The sequence below is a fragment of the Sciurus vulgaris genome, assembly GCF_902686455.1.
Source record: "Sciurus vulgaris genome assembly, chromosome: 1".
Taxonomy (NCBI): domain Eukaryota; kingdom Metazoa; phylum Chordata; class Mammalia; order Rodentia; family Sciuridae; genus Sciurus; species Sciurus vulgaris.
In genome coordinates this window covers 41,451,185-41,478,882 of record NC_136461.1, presented here as the reverse complement: position 1 = coordinate 41,478,882, position 27,698 = coordinate 41,451,185, and the positions used below count along the sequence as shown (strand labels likewise).

At 36.5% G+C, this 27,698-nt stretch overlaps 1 protein-coding gene across 2 annotated transcripts in view; it reads right to left on the bottom strand.

The window, feature by feature from the left end:
- ZFYVE9 (zinc finger FYVE-type containing 9) overlaps positions 1-27,698 on the bottom strand; it is a 219,118-nt gene that overhangs the window by 85,400 nt on the left and 106,020 nt on the right. Inside the window, exons 5-7 of one of the 2 annotated variants that reach the window (XM_079154200.1) lie at positions 5,417-5,516; positions 2,394-2,570; positions 605-774 (exon numbers count right to left, since the gene is read on the bottom strand). In XM_079154200.1, coding sequence (XP_079010326.1) covers positions 605-774; positions 2,394-2,570; positions 5,417-5,516 — 447 coding nt within the window. The remainder of the gene's footprint in view (positions 1-604; positions 775-2,393; positions 2,571-5,416; positions 5,517-27,698) is intronic. The other variant, XM_079154201.1, reaches the window with a different exon arrangement.

Below are 27,698 nucleotides of genomic sequence, written 5' to 3'. Positions count from 1 at the left end.
TGCAAGCTCAAAGTCAACCTGAATCAAAATAAAAGGGCTGGGGCTGGGGTTGTAGGTCAGTGGTAGACTGCTTGCCTAGCATGTGTGAGGCACTGGGTTCGATCCTTAGTACCACATAATAATAAACAAATAAATAATAAAATAAAGGTATTCTGTTCATCTACAACTACAAAATTTTTAAAAAAATAAATAAATGAAGGGGGTGGGGGGTATAGCTTAGTGGTAAAGTGCTCCTGGTTTCAAGCCCCACCTCCCCCCAAAAAAGAAAGAAATACCAGTGAATTAAGAAACCAGGATTCTTTCTAGCCTGACTGCTAGCTACAGCAGCAGCTTGAGTTCACTTGAGAGCAACCTTCATGAGAATCTTTCTCTTGGGGGCGGGGGTAACCCTCTCTCTTAAGAAAACCTTCTATAGAACAAGAACACGCTGATTTTGCCACGTTTACTTTACTCTTATACACACACCTATGAATACTTGGTTTGCACTATCCAAAACCTTCAGGGTTCCACACAAAAGTCACTCAACTTAGCAAAGGGCAAGAAAGATGCAGCACAATGCTGAGCAAAGAATACTCACTTTTAGTTGCTGTTTTGTTTTTCTTACCTCTGTTGGTAGAGGACTGGTAGTTACTGGCTTGACCGGGTCATGTGACACAGCCAGGGTTCCTGCAGAGGAAGTTCCATTCATTGTTAATTTGGCTGCATCAGCAACTTCTCCATTGGGCAAGATCCCATCAGCGAACCAAACTCTCCTCTGCTCTCTGGGCTGAGCCACTTGAGGAAGGGACCAGAAAAATAAAACGGGCATCAATGTGAAATTAATAGTGTTTCTGGCATCAAAGAAGAGAAGGTCACCAATTCCAGATGTACAAGGAAATCACTATTTGGCATCTTATAATCAGAAATAATATCAGACCTATAACTGTATGAAAATGGTTTATAAATTAATAAAAAATACATGTTTAAATATATATTTTTGATATAACTTTTAGGGAAAGATGTAAATGCTATGTTTTAAAATATTTAAAATTCTTAAACACATCTATGATTATGTCTCACACTCACACTGCTTCACTGACAGAGAAACTTAGGAAAGTGTTTTAAGCACCTTAAACTCATAGCAGGAAAAAAAAAATCTATCCATAGAATCCACGTTTCCCCCAAATTATGAGGTTTCCACAGAAATTAAATATCTAGAAAAATCGTAAGATATTTTTAAAGGGCAAAAGATGCCCTGAAGAATGTTGAAGAAGAGTTAGCACAGATATATTAAGAACTGGGAAGCAAACTGACCAGATCTTTGGCTAAAGTGTAAGTGAAGAAGAAAAAGATAGATCTGGCAGTACAAAGTAGTTTGCATTTTAGTAAAGGACAGGGAAAAGCTGGAAAACTGAGTCTGATGAAACAATATCTTTACATCCAGTTCTGGAAATCAGTCAAAACAAAGAGACTAGGGAAGAACAACAAAAATGACAAATGATGTAAAGAGAAAAAAGATTTTGAGAAAGAAAGCCTGAACTCACAAAAACACAAAGGAATGTCACTGAGGGATGATCTGAAAAGAAGGGAAAATGGGGAAGAGTATGATAATCTCAATAGAAATCTTTGATCTTCAAAAGGGAAAGGAGGGCTATTTAGCAAGGGGAAGAGAATATTACTAGATGAAAAGACATAAAATTAATGAAGGAAGACTGATTTTAATTATCGAGGGACACATCTTGACAAGATTACTTTAAGGAAATATATAATTATTACTTCTACTATTCATAATCCTCCGAATTTATAAAATGCCTTTCATCTGACCATAATCTGATCATAATCATAAAGAAGTAATAATCCAAAATAAATTAAGCCTATAATTTCCTATCTGTCATGACATAATCAGAATTCAAGTTCTGGATTTAAAGGTCTATGTACCTGTGATAACATACTCATGTTTTTCTAATGGATAGATTAAAAATGAAAAGAGAAAATGGTAACATATATTCCAAAAAGCAACACTAGAATGGGCTGGTAAGGACGAACTCTCATTTTTGTCACTTAACAAACTCCTACAAAGAACATTAAGATAGGCTTCAGGCAAGAATATTACAGGTTGATTTCAATTCTCCAACTCTTTTCAAGTATAAGTAGTGTAATCATTCCATTCTTAAATTGAAGAGTAGACTGACATATTTTTAGAAGTGCCTATAAAATATCAGGCAATACAATATTATTTTTTACTTGCTCAGATAGAGTCTTAACACATTTCTCACCTTGTTCTTCCACTTTTAATAACCACTCAAAGGGACTGATCTATAGGGTTTTAAAGAATTGTGCTGTAAAGTCACATCAGCACCTTTTCAGAGGAACTTGGTGAGGAGAAAGAGAGAGAATAGCACATGATCCCCTACCTTCTGCTCCAGGGTGCTTTAAAACTCCCACAGGTACCATCACAGTGGGAGGTGGAGAGCTCAGGGCTCCTGAGGCCTGAGCTTGCTGCAAGGGAGGGATAGTAGAACAGTATTCAGCAGGATTGTTAGGGTTAGGGCTCTGGCTTGAGGCACTCATCATGTTCTCCCAGGCTTGAGCTAAAGCAAATACAGACACAATCAATGTGAATGGATTGCAAAATATGGACATCAAGACCTCCACAATATTGGGTAAATAATGTAGCTCCTCCTCACTGATACTCATAGTATGTCTCTCTTTCAGCTAGTGAAGATATTAAAGAGATATGTGATTTTATTCAATAAAAGAGACCATTTGTGCACATAAAACTATTTGGCTGGAGTAAATGAGAATTATATAATATTTAAAAAAAATAATTATATAATACTTCTGATACAATTAAGAGTAGATCAGTCTGAGTTAAAGACTAGATCCATGGCTTCCTTAAAGGAGACTGTACACTTCCTTAACAGGGAGTGATAATATCTAACTTTAAGGATTTACATCTGAGATAGTCAGGTGTTTAGGGCTTTGTTTTATTAATTAATGCATTTTATAAACTACAAAAATAAGGGGCAATAACAATATAACTCTGTTGTATGGTTTATTTCCAGACTTTTAGGCTCTTAGTTGAGAAAAAATCTCATTCAAAAAATTCAGAAGCATAAAGCTCAGGAGAACATCTCTCAATATTTTTATGAGTTCTGCTTTTACACAATCATTATCCTGTAGAAAAGAATCCAACAATATAATAACCATTTCACATCTTTGGTGTGTCTCAAAAGCATAGGACCCATTTGAACATGAAAATGTGCCAATATAATTGTGATCCATCAATGTAAATGATCACAAATATGTTAAGATTCTGTGTACCCTATAATTTTATTAAATACTGACATATCAACTGTTATCTTTAAAAGTAAACAGGATGAAAGGTGCTACAGAAATAAAACATATCAACTTTTATTTTTGAGGTTCAAGTAATATCATGCCCAGGAATAGAAATTCTCCAGTTTTTTAGTATCTTTTCAAAAATCTCAATCAACATCAAGGAATGATCAATAAGATGTTGAATATTCATTGCCTCCAAACCGAAAGACAAGGCCAGTAACGAAAGCTATGTTGCTTTTAAAGCACTGCAGGAAGAGGGAAGGAAGAGAAAAGGAGAAAGGAAAAAGAGGGAACACTGAAAAGCATCAAATTAAATATTCAGAAAAAGACTGGGCTAAGCCATGCAAGAGGAAAGACGCTGGAAAAACCAAGAAAAGTGGATTACCTTAGGATCCCCTATTAAGGGCCTCCTTGACTTAATAAAAAGTAATATTCCATATGAATCCTCTGCCATTTCCTTCATCTTTAGCTATACCAAGTTTAAAAAATTCCCATAAAGTTGAAAGACCTCATTGAATAAAAGAGGTATTATGTATCATAATTAAACGACATACTCTTTCTGTGGATGTGTCCAAAGTGAAAGCAGTGGAATAAAAATCATCCATTAAGCAACTGTATGAAATAACCACCATCCAAAAAGTGACCCTTAAGAGTAGAGAGAATGATTCATAATTGATCAAAATTATAAGAATTCAGAAATGGGAGGAAATTGGGTGGATCATAGGAGATTAGAATAGATCAGATTAATTGACATGCAATAGGTTAATAAGCCAGCAACAGGAAAACATCACTATGAGCAATGCAGACAGACAGAGCAGGAGGGATCTCAGAGCAGTTAAGTTCTAGCCTCCATGAGTACACTATCTGGGCATAGGCAGCAGTGGTGTCTAGGTCCAACATTTTATGGCAACTATACAAAGACACATTCAAAGACAAAATACTATAATCTAATCATTTTTATTTTTTCTCTTTATAACAATACTGACTGTTTTTAGGTTTTGGTGCTTGCTTTTAATTTAAATGCCCCAGGATTCATTTCCACTCCCACAAAAAATACATAATTAGTTTCATTTATCTTCCTCTGGCTGTATGCTTTTACCACATAACAACTTAATTCAAAAGCATTATTCTTATAGTAAATCTAAGTAGTATTAAGGAAATAACTGAATAAAAGTACAACTTTATACCTCACCTGATGCTAAATTTTATTTTATTTTTTGTGCCAGTGATTGAACTCAGGGGCACATTCCCAGCCCTATTGTATTTTATTTATAGACAGGGTCTCACTGAGTTGCTTAGCACTTCGCTATTGCTGAGGCTGCCTCAGCCTCCTGAGCTGCTGGGATTACAGCCATGCGCCACCTCGCTAAAATATTTATTTTAAACAAAGTGAACAAAAAAAAAAAGTTCTGTTAAGAATATGGGATGGGATTGTGGCTCAGTAGTAGAGCATTTGCCTAGCATGTGTGAAGCACTGGGTTCGATTCTCAGCACCACATACAAATAAAGGTTCATCAACAACTAATATAAATTAAAAAAACTTTTTTTGAAAAAGAATATATCCTAGGGCTGGGACTATGACTCAAGAGTAGAGTGCTTGCCTAGCATGTGTGAGGCACTGGGTTGGAGTCTTATCACCACACATAAATAAATAAATAAAGTAAATAAAAGAAAAAAATTTTTAGAAAAGAATATATCCTAAATTATTATGGTGTTCACAGAAAAGGAGAGCTTCTCTGAAAAGAAAAATCTTGCCTGATTTTAATATTTAATATTTCATCATCTAGGTAGTAAATAGCACCTAACCCCAACCTTTTCGAGTCATTTCTCAGAAACATAGACCATTACATAACACCTAATTTCCAAAGAATTTCATACTTCTCATAAAACTTACCTGAATTTAGTATTCTATTCATTAAATTAGGCACAGGAATTCTGAAATGCTTAGATACTTTCAAAACATGAAAATTAAGCTCGATATTTTTAAAGTTAGAACATTTGAGAAGGTGAGCAACTTGTAAAGAAAGGCATGGGGAAAAGTAGCCTTTTCATAGGAATCCTCAATGACTGGGAATCAACCTGTTTTAATACTTACCATTCATTAGCACTGAATGGCAGATTACACACACTCTAGCTTCCTTTCTGTCCATGTATAACAGTTTACATTTCAGGCTACAGCAGGAAGCACAGAAAACCTGTGGAGGGAAAAAACATACTAAACTTACTAGGAAAACAGTGTTAAGGGTCAGGCATGATGGCACATGCCTGTAATCACAGTAACCTGGGAAGTTTAGGGAGGGGATCACAAATTTGACACAGCCTCAGCTATTTAGCCAGACTCTCAGTAACTTAAGGAGACACGAGATACTGTCACAAAAGAAAAAATAAAAGGGGCTGATGACATAGCTCTGGGGTAAAGTACCCCTGGTTTTAATCCCTGACACCAAAAAACAAAACGAAACAAAACAAAACAAAACAAAACAAAACAAAAATGCAAAAGGAGCAAATCAATATGACCAGTACTGACTGATGAGCTCTCTTAGACTACAAAACCAAAAACTTCAAAAGAAAATGCAGTTCAGGAAGCTGAGCAATTCAAATCAAGAATGAGATTTGCAAGTCTTATCAACAATAAGGAAATCAATGAAGTCTGCTGAAAATAAAAACTCTGGGCCAAGGTGACACAGCAAATACACAACAGGACAAAACAAAATAAAACAAAACACCAAGAGTTACCTTTAGGCAAATTTCTATGCACAGTATTACATAACACAGCATTTAAAGATAATTTTATCTGCTATTTTTATTTGAAAATAAAATACCACTAAGTTATCTCTCCCCAGTCCTTTTGATTTTTTTTTTTTTTTTTTGGTACTGGGGATTGAATGCAGGGACACTTGACCACTGAGCCACATCCCCAGCCCTATTTTGTATTTTATTTAGAGATAGGATCTCACTGAGTTGCTCAGCACCTCTCTTTTGCTGAGGCTGGCTTTGAACTCACAATCCTCCTGCCTCAGCCTCTCAAGTCACTGGGATTACAGACATGCACCACCATGCCCAGAAGCCCTTTTGATTTTTTTTTAACATTTTCTATTGTTATTTTTATTTGCATCTTGCCTAAAACAATTAGACTCAGTCCTTTTAAAAGAGCAAATGGCTATTTCTTTTTTTTTCCATTTTTTATTGGTACATTATAGTTGTACATAATGTTGGGATTGTTACATATTCATACATGCACATGATATAACAATATAATTTGGCTAATATCATTCCCTAGTATTTTCCCTTTCTCTCCCATACTTCCTCCCCTGGTACCTTTCCTCTACTCTGCTGATCTCCCTTCAATCTTTAAGAGAACACCCCCTACCTTTCTTTTTCTTTTTCCTCTCTAGCTTCTACATGAGTGAATACATATGACCCTTGACCTTCTGAGTTTGGTTTATTTTGCATAACATACTGTTCTCTAATTCCATCCATTTTCCTGCAAATGACATAATTTCATTTTTATTTATGGCCAAATAAAACTCCATCATGTATACACACCACATTTTTTTTTATCCATTCATCTATTGATGGACACTTAGGCTGGTTCCATAGTCTGGCTATTGTGAATTGTGCTGCTATAAACATGGGCATGCATATAACGCTACAGTATGATGACTTTAATTCCTTAGGATAAATTCAAAAGAGTGACATAGCTAGGTCATAGGGTGGTTCTGTTCCTAGTCTTTTGAGGAACCTCCATACTGATTTTCAGAAGAACTGTACTAATTTACAATTCTACCAACAATATAACAGTGTTCCTTTTTCTCCACATCCTTTCCAGCATTTGCTGTTTGTATTCTTTTTTTTTTTTTTTTTTTTTTTTTTTTTGGTGCTGGGGATTGAACTCAGGATCTTAAGGGCTTGCGAGGTGAGCACTCTACCAACTGAGCTATCTCCCCAGCCCTGTTTGTTTTCTTGATGATGGCCATTCTGAGTGATGTGAGATGAAATCTCAGTGCAGTTTTTTTTTTTTTTTTTTTGTGGTGCTAGGGGATTTGAACCCAGAGCCTTGTGCTTGCAAGGCAAGCATTCTACCAACTGAGCTATCTCCCCAGCCCTCAGTGCAGTTTTGATATTCAAGAGGGTCTCACTAAGTTCCAGAAGCTGGCCTCTAACTTGCAATTTTCCCTGGGGATACATGCCTGTGTCACTGTGCCCAGCTCAAGACTAAATCGATTTAATTTTTTTTTTTTTTTTTTTTTGGTAGTGGGAATTGAACCCTGGGTTGCTCTATCACTGAGTACATCACCAGTTCTTTTTATTTTTATTCTGAGACAGTCTTGCTAAATTCCTGGGATTGGCCTGGAACTTGCATCCTTCTGCCTCAGTCTTCCAACTAACTGAGATTATAGGCGTGTGCCAGTGCACCTGGATTCAGGACCTCATATTCACTTTCTGGGTTTAGCTGGAATTTCACCTCCTTCTTCCTTCCACACTTTGTAATAATAATCCCCTTATGCTCCTGTTAAGGTTTAATTTTTCTGAGATCTTGTTAGTCATTTATCACATAGTTCATCATAGAGGAAGAAAGCTGTTCCCAGTAAGATAAATTCTGTTTCTCCAGTTTTTATGGTCAAGTATCCTATATCTTACAAAGCTAAATCAAGAGGGGTCATATCAAAGCCAACTTTAGCTAGATCATCTTCCCTATTACTAAAATTAACATATCTAGCTACTATGACTGCCAATTTAGTTTTCAAAGGGCTTTATACTTTCAAAAAATTATAAGATGGAAGGAGAAGAAAAATTATGGTAGACTTATTTTTTATAGGAAGTAACTGAGTTTGGATGGTTAAACAACTTGCTCACATTTGGAGCAACTATCAGAAAACTAATTACAATATGTGTATTGCCTACTATAATTAAACTAAAAAATTCTATGCAGATTCATTTATAATTAACAGAACTGGATAACAGACAAATGCTATGTCTGAAATTTGTGTCCCTTGAAAATTCATATGTTAAAATCCCATCCCCTAAATACCAAAAGTGATGGTATTGGGAGGTAAGGCAAACTTTGAAAAGTGGTTAGATCAGAATTCCTCATGAATGGGATTTGTACCCTTTAAAAAGAGACCTGAGAGATCCTTTGTCCTTTTCCAACATAAGATCAGAGTGACATTGTGACAACCAAAAAAACCCCTACTACATTCTATATAAAATTTAAGTCCATCCCAATTCTCTGAGCTAGAGGTTTAGAGTCAAAATGTAAAATCAGTTCTAGAAATAAAGAGAATTAAATATTTGCAAACTTGAACTTAATTATACAGTTGAAATATCTTATTACCTACTATAGCTCACTTATCACAACTAATGTAGTATATTTAACTTATTCTCCATTTCCTCATATTAGAATGAGGAACAAACACTATGGAGCAATGAACTAATTATTTTCAACACTATTTCAGTATCCCCAAAGTTATCACTGTGCCTGAAACATAACAGACACTCAATACATGTCTGCTCATTGCTTCCTTTTTTAAAAAATATTTTTAAATTGTTGATGGATCTTTATTTTATTCATTTATTTATATGCAGTGCTGAGAATTGAACCCAGTGCCTCACACATGCTAGGCAAATGCTCAACCACTGAACCATAACCCCAGTTCCTCAATGCTTCCTTGATAAGTGAAAAATGAATGGAAAAACATTAATGTGCACTTTACTGGAAAGGACTATATCACTTACGCCCAAATCCATAAAATAATTTAGAGTCCATCAATTTTAACAATGACAGTCAAACACATTTTTAAGCAATTTATAATGATAGTAACCTCAAGGTTGATAGGCCTACTGGTTATGATGACTTCAAACAATATGATCTGCCTAATTGCAAAGAAACAAATTATGGTATTACAATACATATTCTATATAATATTCCAGCTAGGTATAGTCAGACCTCTGGTATCCTGGGGTTCTACATCTTCAGGTTCAACCAAACACAGATTGAAAATATTAAATATAATTGTGACTGTACTGAACATACACAGACTTTTTTTTCTTGCTATTCCTTGACAATATAACATCTATTTTTACAATATTTTCATTGCATTAGTTATTTTAAGTAATCTAGTGATGACTTCAAGTATATGCAGATTATGTGTAAACACTATACCATTTACTATAAGGACTTTGAGCACCCAATGAAATCAATCTCCTTTGGATACTAAGGGATGAGTGATTACTTAAAATGTTCCATTTGTGTTTATACATAATTTTCTTTAAAGTGGTACTTCTTGGTCCTAATCTCAACTTTTATCATTCACTAGTCAAACTTTCTTAAGGTAATTATTTAAACTCTCTGAGCCTTAGTTTTTCTTATATGTAAAACTGAAATGCTAATATTTCCCTCAGAAGGCTTTTTTGAAGATTAAATGATTAAATGAAATAAGTAGCACATAATAGGTACTGAAAGTATGTTGGTGAATTTCCTATTCTCCTTTCCTTTCCTTTTAAAATCTCCCATTCATGATTTTCCACATTAAAAAACAAAAAAACCTGCTAACAAATTTATGAACAAGCTTTATACTCAAGTACCACTTTGTGATTATTTATACTGACTTACAGCATGCTTATTTTTTGCAATTCCTGAAAATTATCAAATACTTCTTTCTTTCCAAATTAGAAAATGGAAAAAATGATGTCCCTCGTCTTCAAAAAGCCTTGTAACTGTGTCAAAAATAACAGCTATGAAAGAACAAAAACAGCAGGAGAGAGTGCTTGCAATTGACCAATATCCAGCTATTCACAGATTCGAGTGACAGTAACAATCTGTAAAAATTCTCATATTTGAGAGTTATTTGCACATATAAAAATGTCATCAGAACTAAAGCAGTTTAAACAGATATTGACTCTCTGTACAAACACCTGTTCCAATTTAGTCATTAATTGAAATCAGTAATAATTACCACACTGTAAGAATCCATTATATAAAGTATTACCAAAGGGTCTCTTATTTGGACTTCCAACAGTTTTTAAACTGTTTGCAATTGATGCACTCAGCTATTGCTTCCTTTAAGGCACTATGAATTGATTTCTTTAAAAATATATTGGGCCTTAAAAATAGCAAATTTATATTATATTGAAAATGTTATGTGTGGGACAGGCACAGTGGCACATGCCTGTAAGCTCAGTAATTCAGAGGCTGAGGCAGGAGGATTGCAAGTTTGAGGCCAGTTTCAGCAACTAGTGAAAATCGTGTTTCAAGATAAAAGGAGATGGGGATGTGGTAGCTCGGTGGTAGGGCACCCATGCAATCAAATCCCAGTATTAAAAAGAAGAAAAGAATGTTTTATGTGTGCATTAGAAATTGCCAATTTAAGATAGGTAAGCAACTAATATATCTCTATTTTTTATAATTATATTCTGGCCGTTCTTCATCTTTTAAATTATAATTTTATTATAAAAATTTTAACTCAAAAGTAGACCGAACTATTTACAAGAGCCCAAGTGTCCACTACCCAGCTTCAACACTTACAAAACCAGAACCAGTCCTCAGTGTCTGCTTTCCTGATATTTTTTATTTATTCGTTTGTTTGCAGTGCTGGGGATCTAACCCTTGGCCTCAGGTAAGCTAGGCAAACTCTTTAGCAGTGAGCCAAATGATTGTGGAATACATCTCAGAGATCATTTCCTCTTCAAATGTTTTGGTATGAAACCAAGCTCAGTGACACAAGCCTGTAGCCCTAGCTGCTTGGGAAACTAAGGCAAAAGGACTTCTTGAGTCCAGGAGTTTGAGACAAGCCTAGGTAACATAGTTAGATACTGTCTCATTTAAAAAATACAAAAACAAAAATAAAACACATGAACAAACCCTTCTATACATCTCTGAAACATCGATACTGTTTTTTAAATATAACAATAAATACTTAATATAGAAAAGATATTTTGCCAATTACATTCTATAACCAACTTTTGATTTATTTTTATTGTCAGAGAAAGCTGAAGTACTGATTTAGGACTCAATATCCTACTCTTTTGTCCAAAGAATTTTCTTCTGGTTTAAAAAAAAAAATTGTGACCAACTTAGAAGAAATGACAAATTCCTAGAAACACAAAACTCACCAAGAATGAATCAAGAATAATCAGAAAACTGGGCTCAGGTTGTAGCTCAGTGGTAGAGCACCTACCAAGCACATGTGAGGCACTGGGTTCGATCCTCAGCACCACATAAAAATAAAGGTATTGTGTCCATCTACAACCAAAAAAAATTTTTTTTTAAATAAACAGAACACTGAATAAACCTATAATTAGTAGGGAGATTAAATCAGTAATCAAAAACATCCCAACAAAGAAAAGTCCTAGATCAGAGGGCTTCACTGGCGAATTCTACCAAACATTAAAAGAACTAACACCAGTCCTTCCCAAACTCTTCTGAAAGGCTGAACAGAAGCACTTCAAATCTCATTCTAAGCCAACGTTGCTTTCATATTCTCAAAGCCAGACAAACAGAGCTGGAAAGTGTAGCTCAGTGGTAGATCATGTTTAGCGTGTATGAAGCCCTAGGTCAACCTGCAATACCACAAAACAAACAAAGTAAAATTTCGGCAGCACTGTAAAAAGATTATGTACATGACACTTATTTTTTCTTTTTTTGTTTAAGGCTTTATATGAGTGGCTCCATTTTATTTTCTGACAACTTTCATACCTGGAATGCAAGGATGGTTCAACATAATAAAAACCACTCAATGTAATAAACATTAGAATGAAAAAAAATGATCACTTCAATTGACATGGAGAAAGCATTTAACAAAATGTAATGCCCTTTCATGAGTGAAAAAAAATTCAATAAATTAGTTATAGCAGGAAATTACCTCAACAGCATAAGGGATCTATATTAAAAACACAGGACCGCCAGGCATGGTGGCACACACCTATAATCCCAGTGACTAGGGAGACTGAGGCAGGAGCTTCAAGAGTTCAAATCCAGCCTCAACAATTTAGAGAGGCCCTAAGCAACTCAGTGAGACCCTGTCTCTAAATATTAAAAAGGGCTGAGGATGTGGTTCAGTGGTTAAGTGCCCCTGGGTTCAATCCCTGGTACCAAAACAGACAAACAAACATAGGAAAAACATCATATACCAAGTTAAAAGACTGAAGTTTTTCCTTCAAGATGGTAACAAGACACTGGTATGTTTTTTGACATGTCTATTTAACAAAGAATTGAAAATTTAGTCAGAGCAACTAAAAAGAAATAAAAGACATCCAAATTGGAAAGGAAGAAGTAAAACTGTTTACAGATAATGTGAGCCTATGTATAGAAAATCCTTAAAAAGCACACATATACACACAAAAACTATTAGAACTAATAAACTAATAAAGCTACAAGATATAAAATCAACATATGAGATTATCAGCTGTATTTAGCTGGGCACAGTGGGGCATGCCTTGTAATCCTACCTACTCAGGAGGCTGAGGGAAGAGGATTGCAAGTACAAAGCCAACCTTAGTAATTTAGTGAGACTTTGTCTCAAAATAAAAAATAAAAAGGGCTGGCAATGTCACTCAGTGGTAGAGTGCCACTAAGTTCAATTCCCAGAACCAAAACAAAAGCCAAAAAAATAATAATAATAAAATCAGTTGTATTTCTATATACAAATAATGAAACAATCCAAAAATAAATTTAAGGAAACAACTGCACTTATAATATCATCCAAAAGAATTATATACTTAGGAATTAACCAAGGAGTTGAAAAAGTATGACTACCAGGTTGCTGAAAGAAAGTAAGACATAAATAAATGTGAAGACACTCCATGTTCATGGATTAGAAAGTTTAATATTGGGCTGTGATTTTGGCTCTGTGGTAGAGCACTTGCTTAGATGGTGAGGCACTGGGTTTGATCCTCAGTACCACATAAAAAATAAAATAAAGGTATTGTGTTGGTCTATAACAAAAAATATATTTAAAAAAAAGAAAGCTTAATGTTGTTTAGATGTTGATACTATCTAAAGTGATTGACAGATTCAATGCAATCCCTATTAAAACCTCAATGATTTTTTTTTGCAGAAATAGAAAAATCCATCCTTAAATTCATATAGAATCTTAAGGGACTTCAAATAGCCAAAATAATCATGACAAAGATTAACAAATCTTGAGGACTCATACTCCCTGGTTTCAAAATTTACTACAAAGCTGCAATAACCCAAATAGCATGGTACTGACAAAGATCAAAGGAAAGGAACAGAGAGCCCAGAAGTAAACTCTCACAAGAAAGGTCAAATAATTTTCAAGAAGATTTTCCCCACTCAATAGGGAAAGGACCATTTTTCCAACAAATTGTGCTGAGAAAGCTAGGTATATTCACATTTAAAATAATGAAAGTGGACTTTTATATTATATCATATACAAAAATTAACTTAAAATGAACCAAAGACCTAAATGTATCACCAAAACTAAAAAAAATACCTAGAAGAAAACATAAGTAAAACACTTCAGGACATTGGATTTGGAAATGATTTCTTGGATATGACATGCAAAGTACAGGCAAAAAATAGATAAAAATAGATTTTAAAAAATAGATAGGTCTTCATCAAGATTACAACAAATAGTTTTAACAAAAGGACAAAAGAGCAAACAAGTCCATAGGATGGAAGAAAATATTTGCAAATCATCTATCTGACAAGGGATTGGTATCCAGAAAAAACAGCTCTACAATTCAATAACAAAAGGAGGAATAGTCCAATTTTAAGATGGGCAAAACAAATTCAGAAAGTCAAGGGTTATCTCTATTATGCAGAAGCTAGAGGGAAAAATGAGGAAAAAAGATGATAGCTGGAATCTTAAGAAAATAGAAGAGACTGGTAGAATAGAGGCAGGGGACCGGGGAAAAGAGGAGGAAAGGGAAAGGAGAGGTACTAGGGAACAAAATTGACCAAATTATTATTCTTTTACTGTACACATGTACAAATATGTAACAATAAATTCTACTATATATAATCTACCAAAGCAAATTAAAAATGATTAAAAATGGTTCTGAAATTGTTAAAAATGGGCAAAAAATCTTGGATAGACATTTCTTCGAAGAAGACATACAAATGGCCAATAAGCACCTGTAAAGATGCTCAGTGTCACTAATCACTAAGGGAACTGCAAATCAGAACAATGAGAGGATTACTTCACCCCCATTAAAATGACTATTAAGCAACAGAAAATAAGTGTTGGTAAGGATGTGGAAAAACAAGAAACCCTGTGTATTGCTTGTAGGAATGAGAAACTGCAACTGATGTGGAAAATGTTATGGTAATTCCTTTAAAAATTAAGCACACAAGTGAAATAAGCCAATCCCAAAAAACCAAAGACCAAATGTTTTCTCTGTTATGCAGATGCTACTTCACAATAACTGGGGGGGAGGGGGGGGGGGTAAGGGAAGAATAAAAGTACTCTGGATTAGACAAAGGGGAACGAAGGGAAAGGAGAGAAGATGGGAATAGGAAAGAAAATAGAATGAATCAGATATTACTATCCTATCCTATGTGTGTAAATGATTACATAACCAATGTAATTCTACATCATGTACAACTAGAAGAAGAAGTTATAGTTGGGCTGGGGAGATAGCTCAGTCGGTAGAGTGCTTGCCTTGCAAGCACAAGGCCCTGGGTTTGATCCCCAGCACCGCAAAAAAAAAAAAAAAAAAAAAAAAGAAGTTATACTCCATATATGTATAATATGTCAAAATACATTTTACTATCACATGTAACTAATTAGAACAAGATTTTAAAAAATAAATAGAAAAAAAAAATTAAGAACAGAATTACCAGATGGTCCAACAATTCCACCTCTGGGTATATACCCCAAAGATTGAAAGCAAGGAGTTTAAACACATATTTGTACACCCATATTTATAATGGCAATTTTAGTAATAGCCAAAAAGTAGAAATAACCAAAACATGGTATATAAAAAAATGTGAACAAAATGTGGTATATACATACAATGAAACATTATTTAGACTTAAAAGGAACAAAATTCTGATATAGACTACAACATGAATGAAACTTGAAGATATTATGCTAAGTGAACCAAGCCAGACCCAAAGAGACAAACATTGTGATCCCACTTTTATGAGATACCTGAAATGGTGAAATTCAGAGACAGAAAGTAGTATAGTGGTTAGAAGGGGTTGGGGGTGAAGGCAGAAAGGAACAAATAATTAAGTTTGAGATTATGCAAATGTTCTGGAGATAGTGGTTATGGTTCTACAGCAATGTGAATACACTTAATGTCACTGAATTCTACATCCAAAAATGGTTAAAATAATAAATTTTACATCGCATATGTTTTATCACAATAAAAATATTCTGGCCAGTATTTAGAAGGCATAAGCATACTAAATATTGAGAGGGAGATGGCTATCATGATAAAGAAATGTAATTTTTAAAAACTGCATAGACTTGGAGTTAGATATAATTCAGTACCAACATTTTCTAGCTATTTTTTTTTTTTAGTCCTACTTTAAACCTCTTTGCACCACAGTTACCTCATTTGTTAATAACATTTGATATCTGGGGGACCTATAGCATGGAGCCTGGTACTATCACTTTGCTTTTTTCCCTTCTTATGCCTAACTCTAAGGATTTCTCAAAACCAGTGAAGTAGTATTTTGGTTTCCACTGCATCATGCTAATATGAATAACATCGGCTCTCTGTATTTCAAAGCAGTGAGTTTTGCTTGCAACACAGCAGAAAAACCTCAGATAAAGCAGTACATACATATGCACAGTAAAATACACCTCAAAGAGAAAACACCAAGTGACTTAAAAGCCATAGGACCTTGTAAGAGAAGACCAAGTGTTAACAGTATCAAGTGTTTAGCAGTATGTAGTATCTGCAGTATCATTAATTTCTTGAGCTTAGAGGGAAAGTAAAAAACAGTCTTGAACACAAAAATATTATATTAGGCAGATTCCAAAGCCATGGCATATGGATAAAAGTAAACTAATACCTTATGTTAATCACAAGGCTGTATAAAATTTTATCTTATAGATTTATGACCCTTTTCCAAGTTTAAAAAAACTCATCACATAGCACATCTGATTTAAAATTCAAGAAAACCCAATGTCATATGTTACATGTTTTTCCTACTGAATATATATCATTTAGTAACTATGTGATAATAATTATTGTTGAATTTTCTTTTAAACAATCCAAGTTTTTAATGGGTAAGTTGCTAAAAATAAGTCATTTAAATGGGATAAGAAACATCTAAAGTTGGTGAAAATTACACTTTATGAGAAATATCCAGTTATTACATCACAGAAAATTTAAACAGAAGTACTCTATGAATAGTCCATGAAGAAATAACTTGAATAAGAAAGTTATTCAGCATCTATTGGCTTTAATATATCCAATTACAAATGGCTTATTATACTATTACTCTGCTAAGCCATTTATTAGTTATTATGAAATAACCATTTTTCTATCATTTACATCCTCAGCACCCTCTCAAAGTTTTCTCCTTGTTAAAAGTAAATTAAAATGTGAGTCATGACTATTAAAACCAGTAATTAACTGTAAACCAGTGTTGGATACATGTAAATTGTAAAGATTTGCAACTGGATTTAATTTTTAAAAGAAAATTACAAATCTCAACACTTTATTAAAAAACTATCAATTTTCAAAAAAATAATTAGGATAAGTTGCCATTTAATGATAATCCATTATGTACAGTGATAAATAATTTACATATATTACTTCTAACCTTCATAATTCATTTGTTCAATTAATCTATTTAATTAAATGAATGAATTATGAGGGTAAATATCTATATTTAGTATATTCCTAAAGCATGGAAATATTGGTCTTGCTCTTCACAGTGCTCTTACCATCATCTCTCAACCAACTTTCAGTATGAGAGATTACTATAACTCTGCATCCTAAAGGAACACAACCAATGGTCATGTTTTAACATCTAAGAATAAAAATGAACCTCAAGAAAACTGATCCCTGCAGGTATGAGCCAAAACAGTATGTCTTAATGTGCTGCTAATTCATTGGTTTTAACAAAGTTATTCTGTATTCACTACCAAAACTCTCAAATGTTAAAACTGTTCCAAATTACAATAAACACAAAACTATATTTATTTGACACCTAATGAAAAAACATTTAAAACCAGATATTTTTTACCTTTCTTTTTTGAAATAAGCATTTATAAAATTTGTTTTAAAAATCATGATATAATTACAGACATTTCTCTTAGAAACACAAAGAAAATAATAAAAATCACAATAACAAAATCTCTTTAGTTTTATTTATATCCTCTCAACTTGATTCATGGGAAAAGAGCTTCGGTTTACACAGCTAGCAGAATGTTGGTTGTTTGCTCACACTCTTCCAACTCAGTTTCTTCAACTATATACTAGGGATAACACTTACTCATAGGTTTACTAGAAAGATTAAGTTAGATAAACAAAGCACAGAGTAGGTACTAAATAAACGTTCGCTACCTCTGTTTCTCTTAGTTGGCTGCCCAGGAACTCTGGTCATATTCCAGTTATTGCTAGAGGACTGGTCATTACTAAGAACCTCAACTTCATCAGTCTCTTAATCTGTGTTTTCCTGAAACTATAGCATATACTGCTTTGTGGTGTGAGCTCAAGAACTCAAACTGCTTGAGTTTGAATCCTAAATAAACTTATTAGATTTTCTATGATTTTGAATATGTTAAATCTTTCTATGCCTGTTTTATCACTTTTATAAATGATTATATTTAGATTATAACAGCCACCTTATAGAGCTGTTATGTGTATTGAAGTAATAGAGGTAGGTGTTTTAGAAAGTGTCTGGACTATGATAAACAATAAAGATTAGACCGCCCAGGGAGACCCTTTCCACACAGAGCCAGCCACAAGTCCCCAAGCCAGTGGTGACCTCCGGCCCGCAAGCAGCCTCCGGGACCAGGGCAAGGCAGCCAGAGACCTCTACAGGCAGACCTGCCCCCCGGCCTCCCAGCCGCAGGCTATTTCCACAGGGCGATCCAAGATGGTGGACTAGAGGGTGACTGCATCTCCAATTGCTCCAGAACCCAGGATTCAAGAAGGGGAGGCACTGAGAGACTCGGACTAAAATAGAGCCTCAGGGTGAGTCTACCCCACCCAGTGAAGCGGCAGGCCCGGATTCGGGTGGCTTATTAGAGTAAGGCAGAGCAGTTAGAGTCCTCCCCAGGCGGCCCTGTGCACTCCAGGTGGGCTCCTCCCACAGGGCCAGATTCTCCAGCATCTCGGAGCAGACCCCCAGTGAGAGTCTTTATGCACAAACCAAGCTTCAGTTCCCTGAACCAGGGTGGCAAGTTCCTGCCCGCAGGTTGCTTCAGGGACCAGGACAGGGCAGCCAGGGATTTCCCCAAGCAGCCCGCAGCCCAGCCCCCTCCAGCAGGACGCGCCTTTCCAGGCTAGCTTCTCGGAGCAGACCGCCCAGTGAGAGCCTTTCCACACAGAGCCAGCTCCAAGTCCTGGAACCAGTAGAGGACTAGAGGCAGCTTTCCTTGGAAGCACTGCATTATCAAGTTACTCCAAGACTTCAGGCTACTGAAGGCAGGAAGGTGATATACTAGAAATCTACAGGGACAATATAAGCCAATAGAAGAATTCTGAAATATCACAAAGTCCCACTGACATCTGACCAATATGAGAAAACAAGGGAAGAAAATGTCCCAAACAAACCTAGATACTATATCAATAAAACCCAATGACAGCACAGCAGACGAAATGTCAAAAAGGGAGTTCAGAATGTACATGATTAAAAAAAAAAAAAAAAAAAAAAGAATGTACATGATTAAAACAATCAGGGAAGCAAACGAGGAGATGAAAGAGCAAATGCAGGCATTAAATGATCGCACCAATCAACAGTTAAAGGAGCAAATATGGGAAGCAAGAGATCATTTCAATAAATAGTTAGAGATATTGAAAAAAAAAACAAACAGAAATCCTTGAAATGAAGGAAACAATAAACCAAGTTAAAAACTCCATAGAAAGCATAACCAATAGGATAGAACACCTAGAACACAGAACCTCAGATATTGAAGACAAAATATTTAATCTTGAAGACAAAATATTTAATCTTGAAAACAAAGTTGACCAAACAGAATAGATGGTAACAAATCATGAACAGAATCTACAAGAATTATGGCATATCATGAAAAGGCCAAATTTAAGAATTATTGGGATTGAGGAAGGCTTAGAGAAACAAACCAAAGGAATGAACAATCTATTCAATGAAATAATATCAGAAAATTTCCCAAATCTGAAGAATGAAATGGAAAACCAAGTACAAGAGGCTTATAGGACTCCAAATATACAAAATTACAACAGACCCACACCAAGGCACATTATAATGAAAATACCTAACATACAAATAAAGACAGAATTTTAAAGGCCCTGAGAGAAAAGAATCAGATTACATTCAGGGGGAAACCAATAAGAATATCAGCAGATTTTTCAATCCAGACCCTAAAAGCTAGAAGGGCCTGGAACATTTACCAAGCCCTGAAAGAAAACAGATGCCAACCAAGAATCTTATACCCAGCAAAACTTACTTTCAGATTTGACGATGAAATAAGATCCTTCCATGATAAACAAAAGCTAAAAGAATTTACAAAAAGAAAGCCGGCATTACAGAATATTCTCAGCAAAATATTCCATGAGGAAGAGATGAAAAACAATGACGCAAATCAACAACGGGAGGAACTAGCCTAAAGGAATAGCCAAATAAAGGGGAAACCAAATCATGTCAAAAAAACAAAAATGAGTCAAATGACTGGGAATACAAATCATATCACAATAATAACCCTGAATGTTAATGGCCTGAACTCATCAATCAAAAGACATAGACTGGCAGATTGGATTAAAAAGAAAAATCCGGGCTGGGGAGATAGCTCAGTCGGTAGAGTACTTGCCTCACAAGCACAAGGCCCTGAGTTCAATCCCCAGCACCGCAAAAAAAAAAAAAAAGAAAAGAAAAATCCAACAATTTGCTGCCTGCAAGAGACTCATCTCATAGAAAGAGATACCCATAGACTAAAGGTGAAAGAATGGGAAAAAACATACCACGCACACGGACACAGCAAAAAAGCTGGAGTATCCATTCTCATTTCAGATAATGTGGACTTCAAGCCAAAACTAGTCAGAAGGGATAAAGAAGGACATTACATAGTGCTTAAGGGAAGCATAAATCAGCAAGACATAACAATCATAAACATCTATGCCCCGAACATTGGCTCATCCATGTACGTCAAACAAATCCTTCTCAATTCCAGAAATCAAATAGACCATGACACAATAATACTAGGCGATTTTAACACACCTCTCTCACTGCTGGATAGATCGTCCAAACAAAAATTGAATAAAGAAATCATAGATCTCAATAACACAATCAACAATTTAGACTTAACCGACTTATATAGAATATACCATCTAACAAAGAACGAATATACCTTCTTCTCAGCAGCACATGGATCCTTCCCTAAAATAGACCATGTCCTATGCCACAAAGCTACTGTTAGCAAATACAAGAAGATAGAGATACTACCTTGTACTCTATCAGATCATAATGGATTGAAATTAGAAATAAATGACAGAATAAAAAACAGAAACTTCTCCAATACCTGGAGTATAATAATACACTATTATATGATGAATGGATAACAGAAGACATCAGGAGGGAAATACAAAAATTCTTAGAAGTAAAAGAGAACAAAGACACATCATATCAAAATCTCTGGGACACTATGAAAGCAATACTTAGAGGAAGATTTATTTCATGGGGTGCATTCAACAAAAGAAGTAGAAATCAACAAATAAACGACTTAACACTACAGCTCAAAGCCCTAGAAAAAGAAGAGCAGACCAACACCAAAAGTAGTAGAAGACAGGAAATAGTTAAAATCAGAGCCAAAATCAACGAAATTGAAACAAAAGAAACAATCGGAAAAATTAACAAAATAAATAGTTGCTTCTTTGAAAAAATAAACAAAATTGATAGACCCTTAGCCACACTAACAAAGAGAAAGAGGGAGAAAACTCAAATTACTAAAATTCGGAATGAACAAGGAAATATCACAACAGACACGAGTGAAATACAAAACATAATTAGAAGCTATTTTGAAAATCTATACTCCAACAAAACAGAAAACCTCGAAGACATCAACAAGTTTCTAGAGACATATGAATTACCGAAACTGAACGAGGAGGACATACACAACTTAAATAAATCAATTTCAAGCAATGAAATAGAAGAGGTCATTAAAAGCCTACCAACAAAGAAAAGTCTGGGACCAGATGGGTTCTCAGCCGAGTTCTACAAAACCTTTAAAGAAGAGCTCATTCCAATACTTCTCAAAGTATTCCATAAAATAGAAGAGGAGGGAACCCTCTCAAACTCATTCTACGAAGCCGATATCACCCTGATACCTAAACCAGACAGAGACACATCGAGGAAAGAAAATTTCAGACCAATATCCTTAATGAACATCGATGCAAAAATTCTCAACAAAATTTTAGCAAATCACATACAAAAATATATTAAAAAGATAGTGCGAAGATGGCGGCCTAGAGGGTGGCTGCATTACGTGTTGCTCCAGAACTCAGGATTCAAGAGAGGAGATATTGAGACGCTTGGGACCAACTCAAAGTAGCCGGGTGACTCTCACCCCCTGGGGGGGCATCCCGGATGGGACGGGGGTCCCGGAACGCAGGAAACTTTGTGAAGTAGAACTGCCGGCGAGACGCCCCTCCCCCCGCTGGAGCGCCATAGAGGAGGCCGGTCGGCACAGCGCTGGGACTTGGAGCAGCCACTGGGGCTCCGGCGGCTGCCCGGGGGAGGAGAGGCGGGGAGAACTGTGTGGACTCAGGACACCAGGGCCTGCCCTGAGGAGGAGGAGAGGAGCGTGGCCACTTGGATTCGGAGAGACTGCGCCAGAGCTGCAGGCGGTTGCCAGAGGAGAAGCCGCGCGGCGAGCTGTTTGGAATCAGAACGACGCTTCTGAACCCCGGGGCCTGCCCTGAGGACGAGGAGGAAGAGGAGCGGCCGCTTGGATTCGGGCGACTATACGGGAACTACAGGCGGTTGCCAGAGAAGGGGCAGCGTGGCGAGCTGTTTGGACCCTGACCACTTCTGAACCCCGGGGCCTGCCCGGAGGAGTAGGAGAAGGAGGAGAAGGAGCGCGGCGGGTCCTTTGGACTCGCAGTGACTGCATTAGCGCTCCAGGCGGCTGCTCAGAGGAGAAGGCGAGTGGTGAGTTATTTGGTCTTAAAGTGACAGCTCCTGAACACAGGGGGGCTGCCTGGAGGAGAAGCGTGGTGGGACGCTTGGTCTTGAGGGACCACACCAGAGCTCCGGGCGGTGGCCCAGAGGACCCGTGCAGCGGGTCACGTGGATTCAGAGCCACTCAGAGGGACTGCTCCTGAACACCCGGGGGGTTATCTGGAGAAGGAGGAGGAACGGGCAGGGTCACTTCGACTCGGAGTGATTGATTGCCCCGAGCTACGGGTGGTTGGTGGGAGGAGGAGGCACGAAGTGAGTTTCTTGGACTCCTAGTGACCGCACCGGCATACTGGGCAGCTGTCTGGAGGAAGAGGCCTGTGGCGGGTCTCTGGGACTCAGAGCGATTGTTCGGGGCCACAGGTGGCTGCTCAGAGGAGGGGCCATGCAGCCAGGCGATTAGGTGCAGAACAGGGTCCCAGGATCTAGGAGGCTTCTGGGTGGAAGAGCCGCACAGAGACAGGCTTAGGGCGGAGCGAAGGTTCCAGGCCTATGGGCAAATTCTCTGAGGAGGGGCAGCCTAAGGAGATTCATCTGCGAAGGGTGAGGCTCCCAGGCCCAGGAGGTAGGGCCGGGCCCCTGGAAACTTTGCAGAGGAAGGCAGCCCAGCCCAGGCAGTAGATGTAAATTGAGGGGAACCTCTAGGAGGAAACTGACCAGCGAGACCTCCCCACCGGGTGAGTCTTCCCTGCTGGGTGAGGTTTCCCACAAGGACGGTAAAACCAGAGGCTCAGGCCCAAACAGGCCTAGCCTCAGCCCACAGCCTAGGTCCCCTTTGGATGACCATTGGTCAACAAGTGGAGGCACCTCTGCCCACTAGCAGGGAATATACCCCACCTGAAGGCCACCACTCCTAGAGAGGCAGCTTCCTTGTGGAGCACCGCATTATCAACCTCCTCCAAAACTTCAGCCTACTGAAGGCTAAGAGGGGATATATATAGAAATCTTCAGGGTCATTGTAAATCAACAGAGGAAATCTGCAATATCTCAGCGGTCCACTGATATCTGAACAACATGAGAAAACAAGGAAAGAAAATGCTGCAAACAAATCTAGATGTTACATCAATAAAACCCAATGACAGCATGGCAGAAGAAATGACAGAAAAGGAGTTCAGAATGTACATAATTAAAATGATCAGAGAAGCAAACGAGGAGATGAAAGAGCAAATGCAAGCATTGAATGATGAGATGAAAGAGCAAATGCAAGCATTGATTGATCGCACCAATCGACAGTTAAAAGAGCAAATACAGGAAGCAAAAGATCATTTCAATAAAGAGTTAGAGATATTGAAAAAAAACCAAACAGAAATCCTTGACATGAAGGAAACAATAAACCAAATTAAGAACTCCATAGAAAGCATATCCAATAGGATAGAACACCTGGAAGACAGAACCTCAGACATTGAAGACAAAATATTTAACCTTGAAAACAAAGCTGAACAAACAGAGAAGATGGTAAGAAATCATGAACAGAATCTACAAGAACTATGGGATATCATGAAAAGGCCAAATTTAAGAATTATTGGGATTGAGGAAGGCCTAGAGAAACAAGCCAAAGGAATGAACAATCTATTCAATGAAATAATATCAGAAAATTTCCCAAATCTGAAGAATGAAATGGAAAATCAAGTTCAAGAGGCTTACAGGACTCCAAATACACAAAATTACAACAGACCCACACCAAGGCACATTATAATGAAAATACCTAACATACAAAATAAAGACAGAATTTTAAAGGCTGTGAGAGAAAAGAACCAAATTACATTCAGGGGGAAACCAATACGCATATCAGCAGATTTTTCAATCCAGACCCTAAAAGCTAGAAGGTCCTGGAACAACATTTTTCAAGCCCTGAAAGAAAATGGATGCCAACCAAGAATCTTATACCCAGCAAAACTTACCTTCAAATTTGACGATGAAATAAAATCCTTCCATGATAAACAAAAGCTAAAAGAATTTACAAAAAGAAAGCCAGCATTACAGAACATTCTCAACAAAATATTCCATGAGGAAGAGATGAAAAACAAAGAAGCAAATCAGCAAAGGGAGGAATTATCCTAAAGGAATTGTCAAATAAAGGAGGAAACAAGTTGTGTCAAACAAATAAATAAACAAAATTTTAAAAATGAACCAAATGACCGGGAAACCAAATCATTTCTCTATAATAACCCTGAACGTTAATGGCCTGAATTCATCAATCAAAAGACATAGACTGGCAGACTGGATTAAAAAGAAAGATCCAACAATATGTTGCCTGCAAGAGACTCACCTCATAGAAAAAGATACCCATAGATTAAAGGTGAAAGGATGGGGAAAAACATACCATGCACATGGACTCAGCAAAAAAGCTGGAGTATCCATCCTCATTTCCGATAATGTGGACTTCAAGCCAAAGTTAGTCAGAAGGGATAAAGAAGGTTATTTCATACTGCTTAAGGGAAGCATAAATCAGCAAGATATAACAATCATAAACATCTATGCCCCAAACAGTGGCTCATCTATGTATGTCAAACAAATCCTTCTCAATTTCAGAAACCAAATAGACCACAACACAATAATACTAGGAGATTTTAACACGCCGCTCTCACCACTGGACAGATCTTCCAGACAAAAATTGAGCAAAGAAACCATAGATCTCAACAACACAATCAATAATTTAGACTTAACGGACATTTATAGAATATTCCATCCAACCAAGAGTGAATACACTTTCTTCTCAGCAGCACATGGATCCTTCTCTAAAATAGACCATATATTATGCCACAAAGCTAATGTTAGCAAATACAAGAAGATAGAGACACTAGCATGTATTCTATCAGATCATAATGGATTGAAGTTAGAAATAAATGAAAGAGTAAAACACAGAAACTATTCCAACATCTGGAGGTTAAACAATATGCTATTATATGATGAATGGATAACAGAAGATATTAAGAAGGAAATTAAAAAATTCTTAGAGGTAAATGAGAACAAAGAAACATCATATCAAAACCTCTGGGACACTATGAAAGCAGTACTTAGAGGGAAATTTATTTCATGGAGCGCATTTAATAAAAGAAGTAAAACTCAACAAATAAACAACCTAACACTACAGCTCAAAGCCTTAGAAAAAGAAGAACAGAACAGCACCAAAAGTAGTAGAAGACAGGAAATAGTTAAACTCAGAGCTGAAATCAATGAAATTGAAACAAAAGAAACAATACAAAAAATTGACAAAATAAATAGTTGGTTCTTCGAAAAAATAAACAAAATTGATAAACCTTTAGCCACACTAACAAAGAGAAGACGAGAGAAAACCCAAATCACTAAAATTCGGAATGAACAAGGAAATATCACAACAGACAGGATGGAAATACAAAACATAATTAGAAGCTATTTTGAAAATCTATACTCCAACAAAATAGAAAATTTCGAAGACATCAACAGGTTTCTAGAGACATATGAATTGCCTAAACTGAATGAGGAGGACATAAACAATTTAAATAGACCAATTTCAAGTACTGAAATAGAAGAAGTCATCAAAAGCCTACCAACAAAGAAAAGTCCGGGACCAGATGGGTTCTCAGCCGAGTTCTACAAAACCTTTAAGGAAGAGCTCATTCCAATACTTCTCAAAGTATTCCATAAAATAGAAGAGGAGGGAACCCTCCCAAACTCATTCTATGAAGCCAATATCACACTGATACCTAAACCAGACAGAGACTCATCAAGGAAAGAAAATTTCAGACCAATATCCTTAATGAACATCGACGCAAAAATTCTCAACAAAATTTTAGCAAATCGCATACAAAAACATATTAAAAAGATAGTGCACCATGATCAAGTGGGTTTCATCCCAGGGATGCAAGGTTGGTTCAACATCAGGAAATCAATAAACGTAATTCACCATATTAATAGACTTAAAGTCAAGAATCACATGATTATTTCAATAGACGCAGAAAAAGCATTTGATAAAATACAGCACCCCTTCATGCTCAAAACACTAGAACAAATAGGGATAGTGGGAACATTCCTTAATATTGTAAAGGCCATTTATGCTAAGCCCATGGCTAATATCATTCTAAATGGTGAAAAGCTGAAAGCATTCCCCCTAAAAACTGGAACAAGGCAGGGATGCCCTCTTTCACCACTTCTATTCAACATCGTTCTTGAGACTCTGGCCAGAGCAATTAGACAAACCAAAGAAATTAAAGGGATACGAATTGGAAAAGAAGAACTCAAACTATCCCTGTTCGCTGATGACATGATTATATATTTAGAGGAACCTGGAAATTCCACCAGAAAACTCTTAGAACTCATAAGTGATTTCAGTAAAGTAGCAGGTTACAAGATCAATGCCCATAAATCCAACGCATTTTTATACATAAGTGATGAATCTTCAGAAAGAGAAATTAGGAAAACTACCCCATTCACAATAGCCTCGAAAAAAATAAAATACTTGGGAATCAATCTCACAAAAGAGGTGAAAGACCTCTACAATGAGAACTATACAACACTAAAGAAAGAAATTAAAGAACACCTTAGAAGATGGAAAGATCTTCCATGTTCTTGGATAGGAAGAATTAATATTGTCAAAATGGCCATACTACCTAAAGTGCTATACAAATTCAATGCAATTCCAATTAAAATCCCAATGACGTACCTTACAGAAATAGAGCAGGCAATTATGAAATTCATCTGGAAGAATAAGAAACCCAGAATAGCTAAAGCAATCCTTAGCAGGAAGAGTGAAACAGGGGGTATTGCAATACCAGATCTTCAACTCTACTACAAAGCAATAGTAACAAAAACGGCATGGTATTGGTACCAAAATAGAAAGGTAGATCAATGGTACAGAATAGAGGACACGGACACAAACCCAAAAAAATACAATTTTCTCATACTAGACAAAGGGGCCAAAAATATGCAATGGAGAAAAGATAGCCTCTTCAACAAATGGTGCTGGGAGAATTGGAAATCCATATGCAACAGAATGAAACTAAACCCATATCTCTCACCATGCACGAAACTAAACTCAAAATGGATTAAGGACCTCGGAATCAGACCAGAGACCCTGCAGATTATAGAAGAAAAAGTA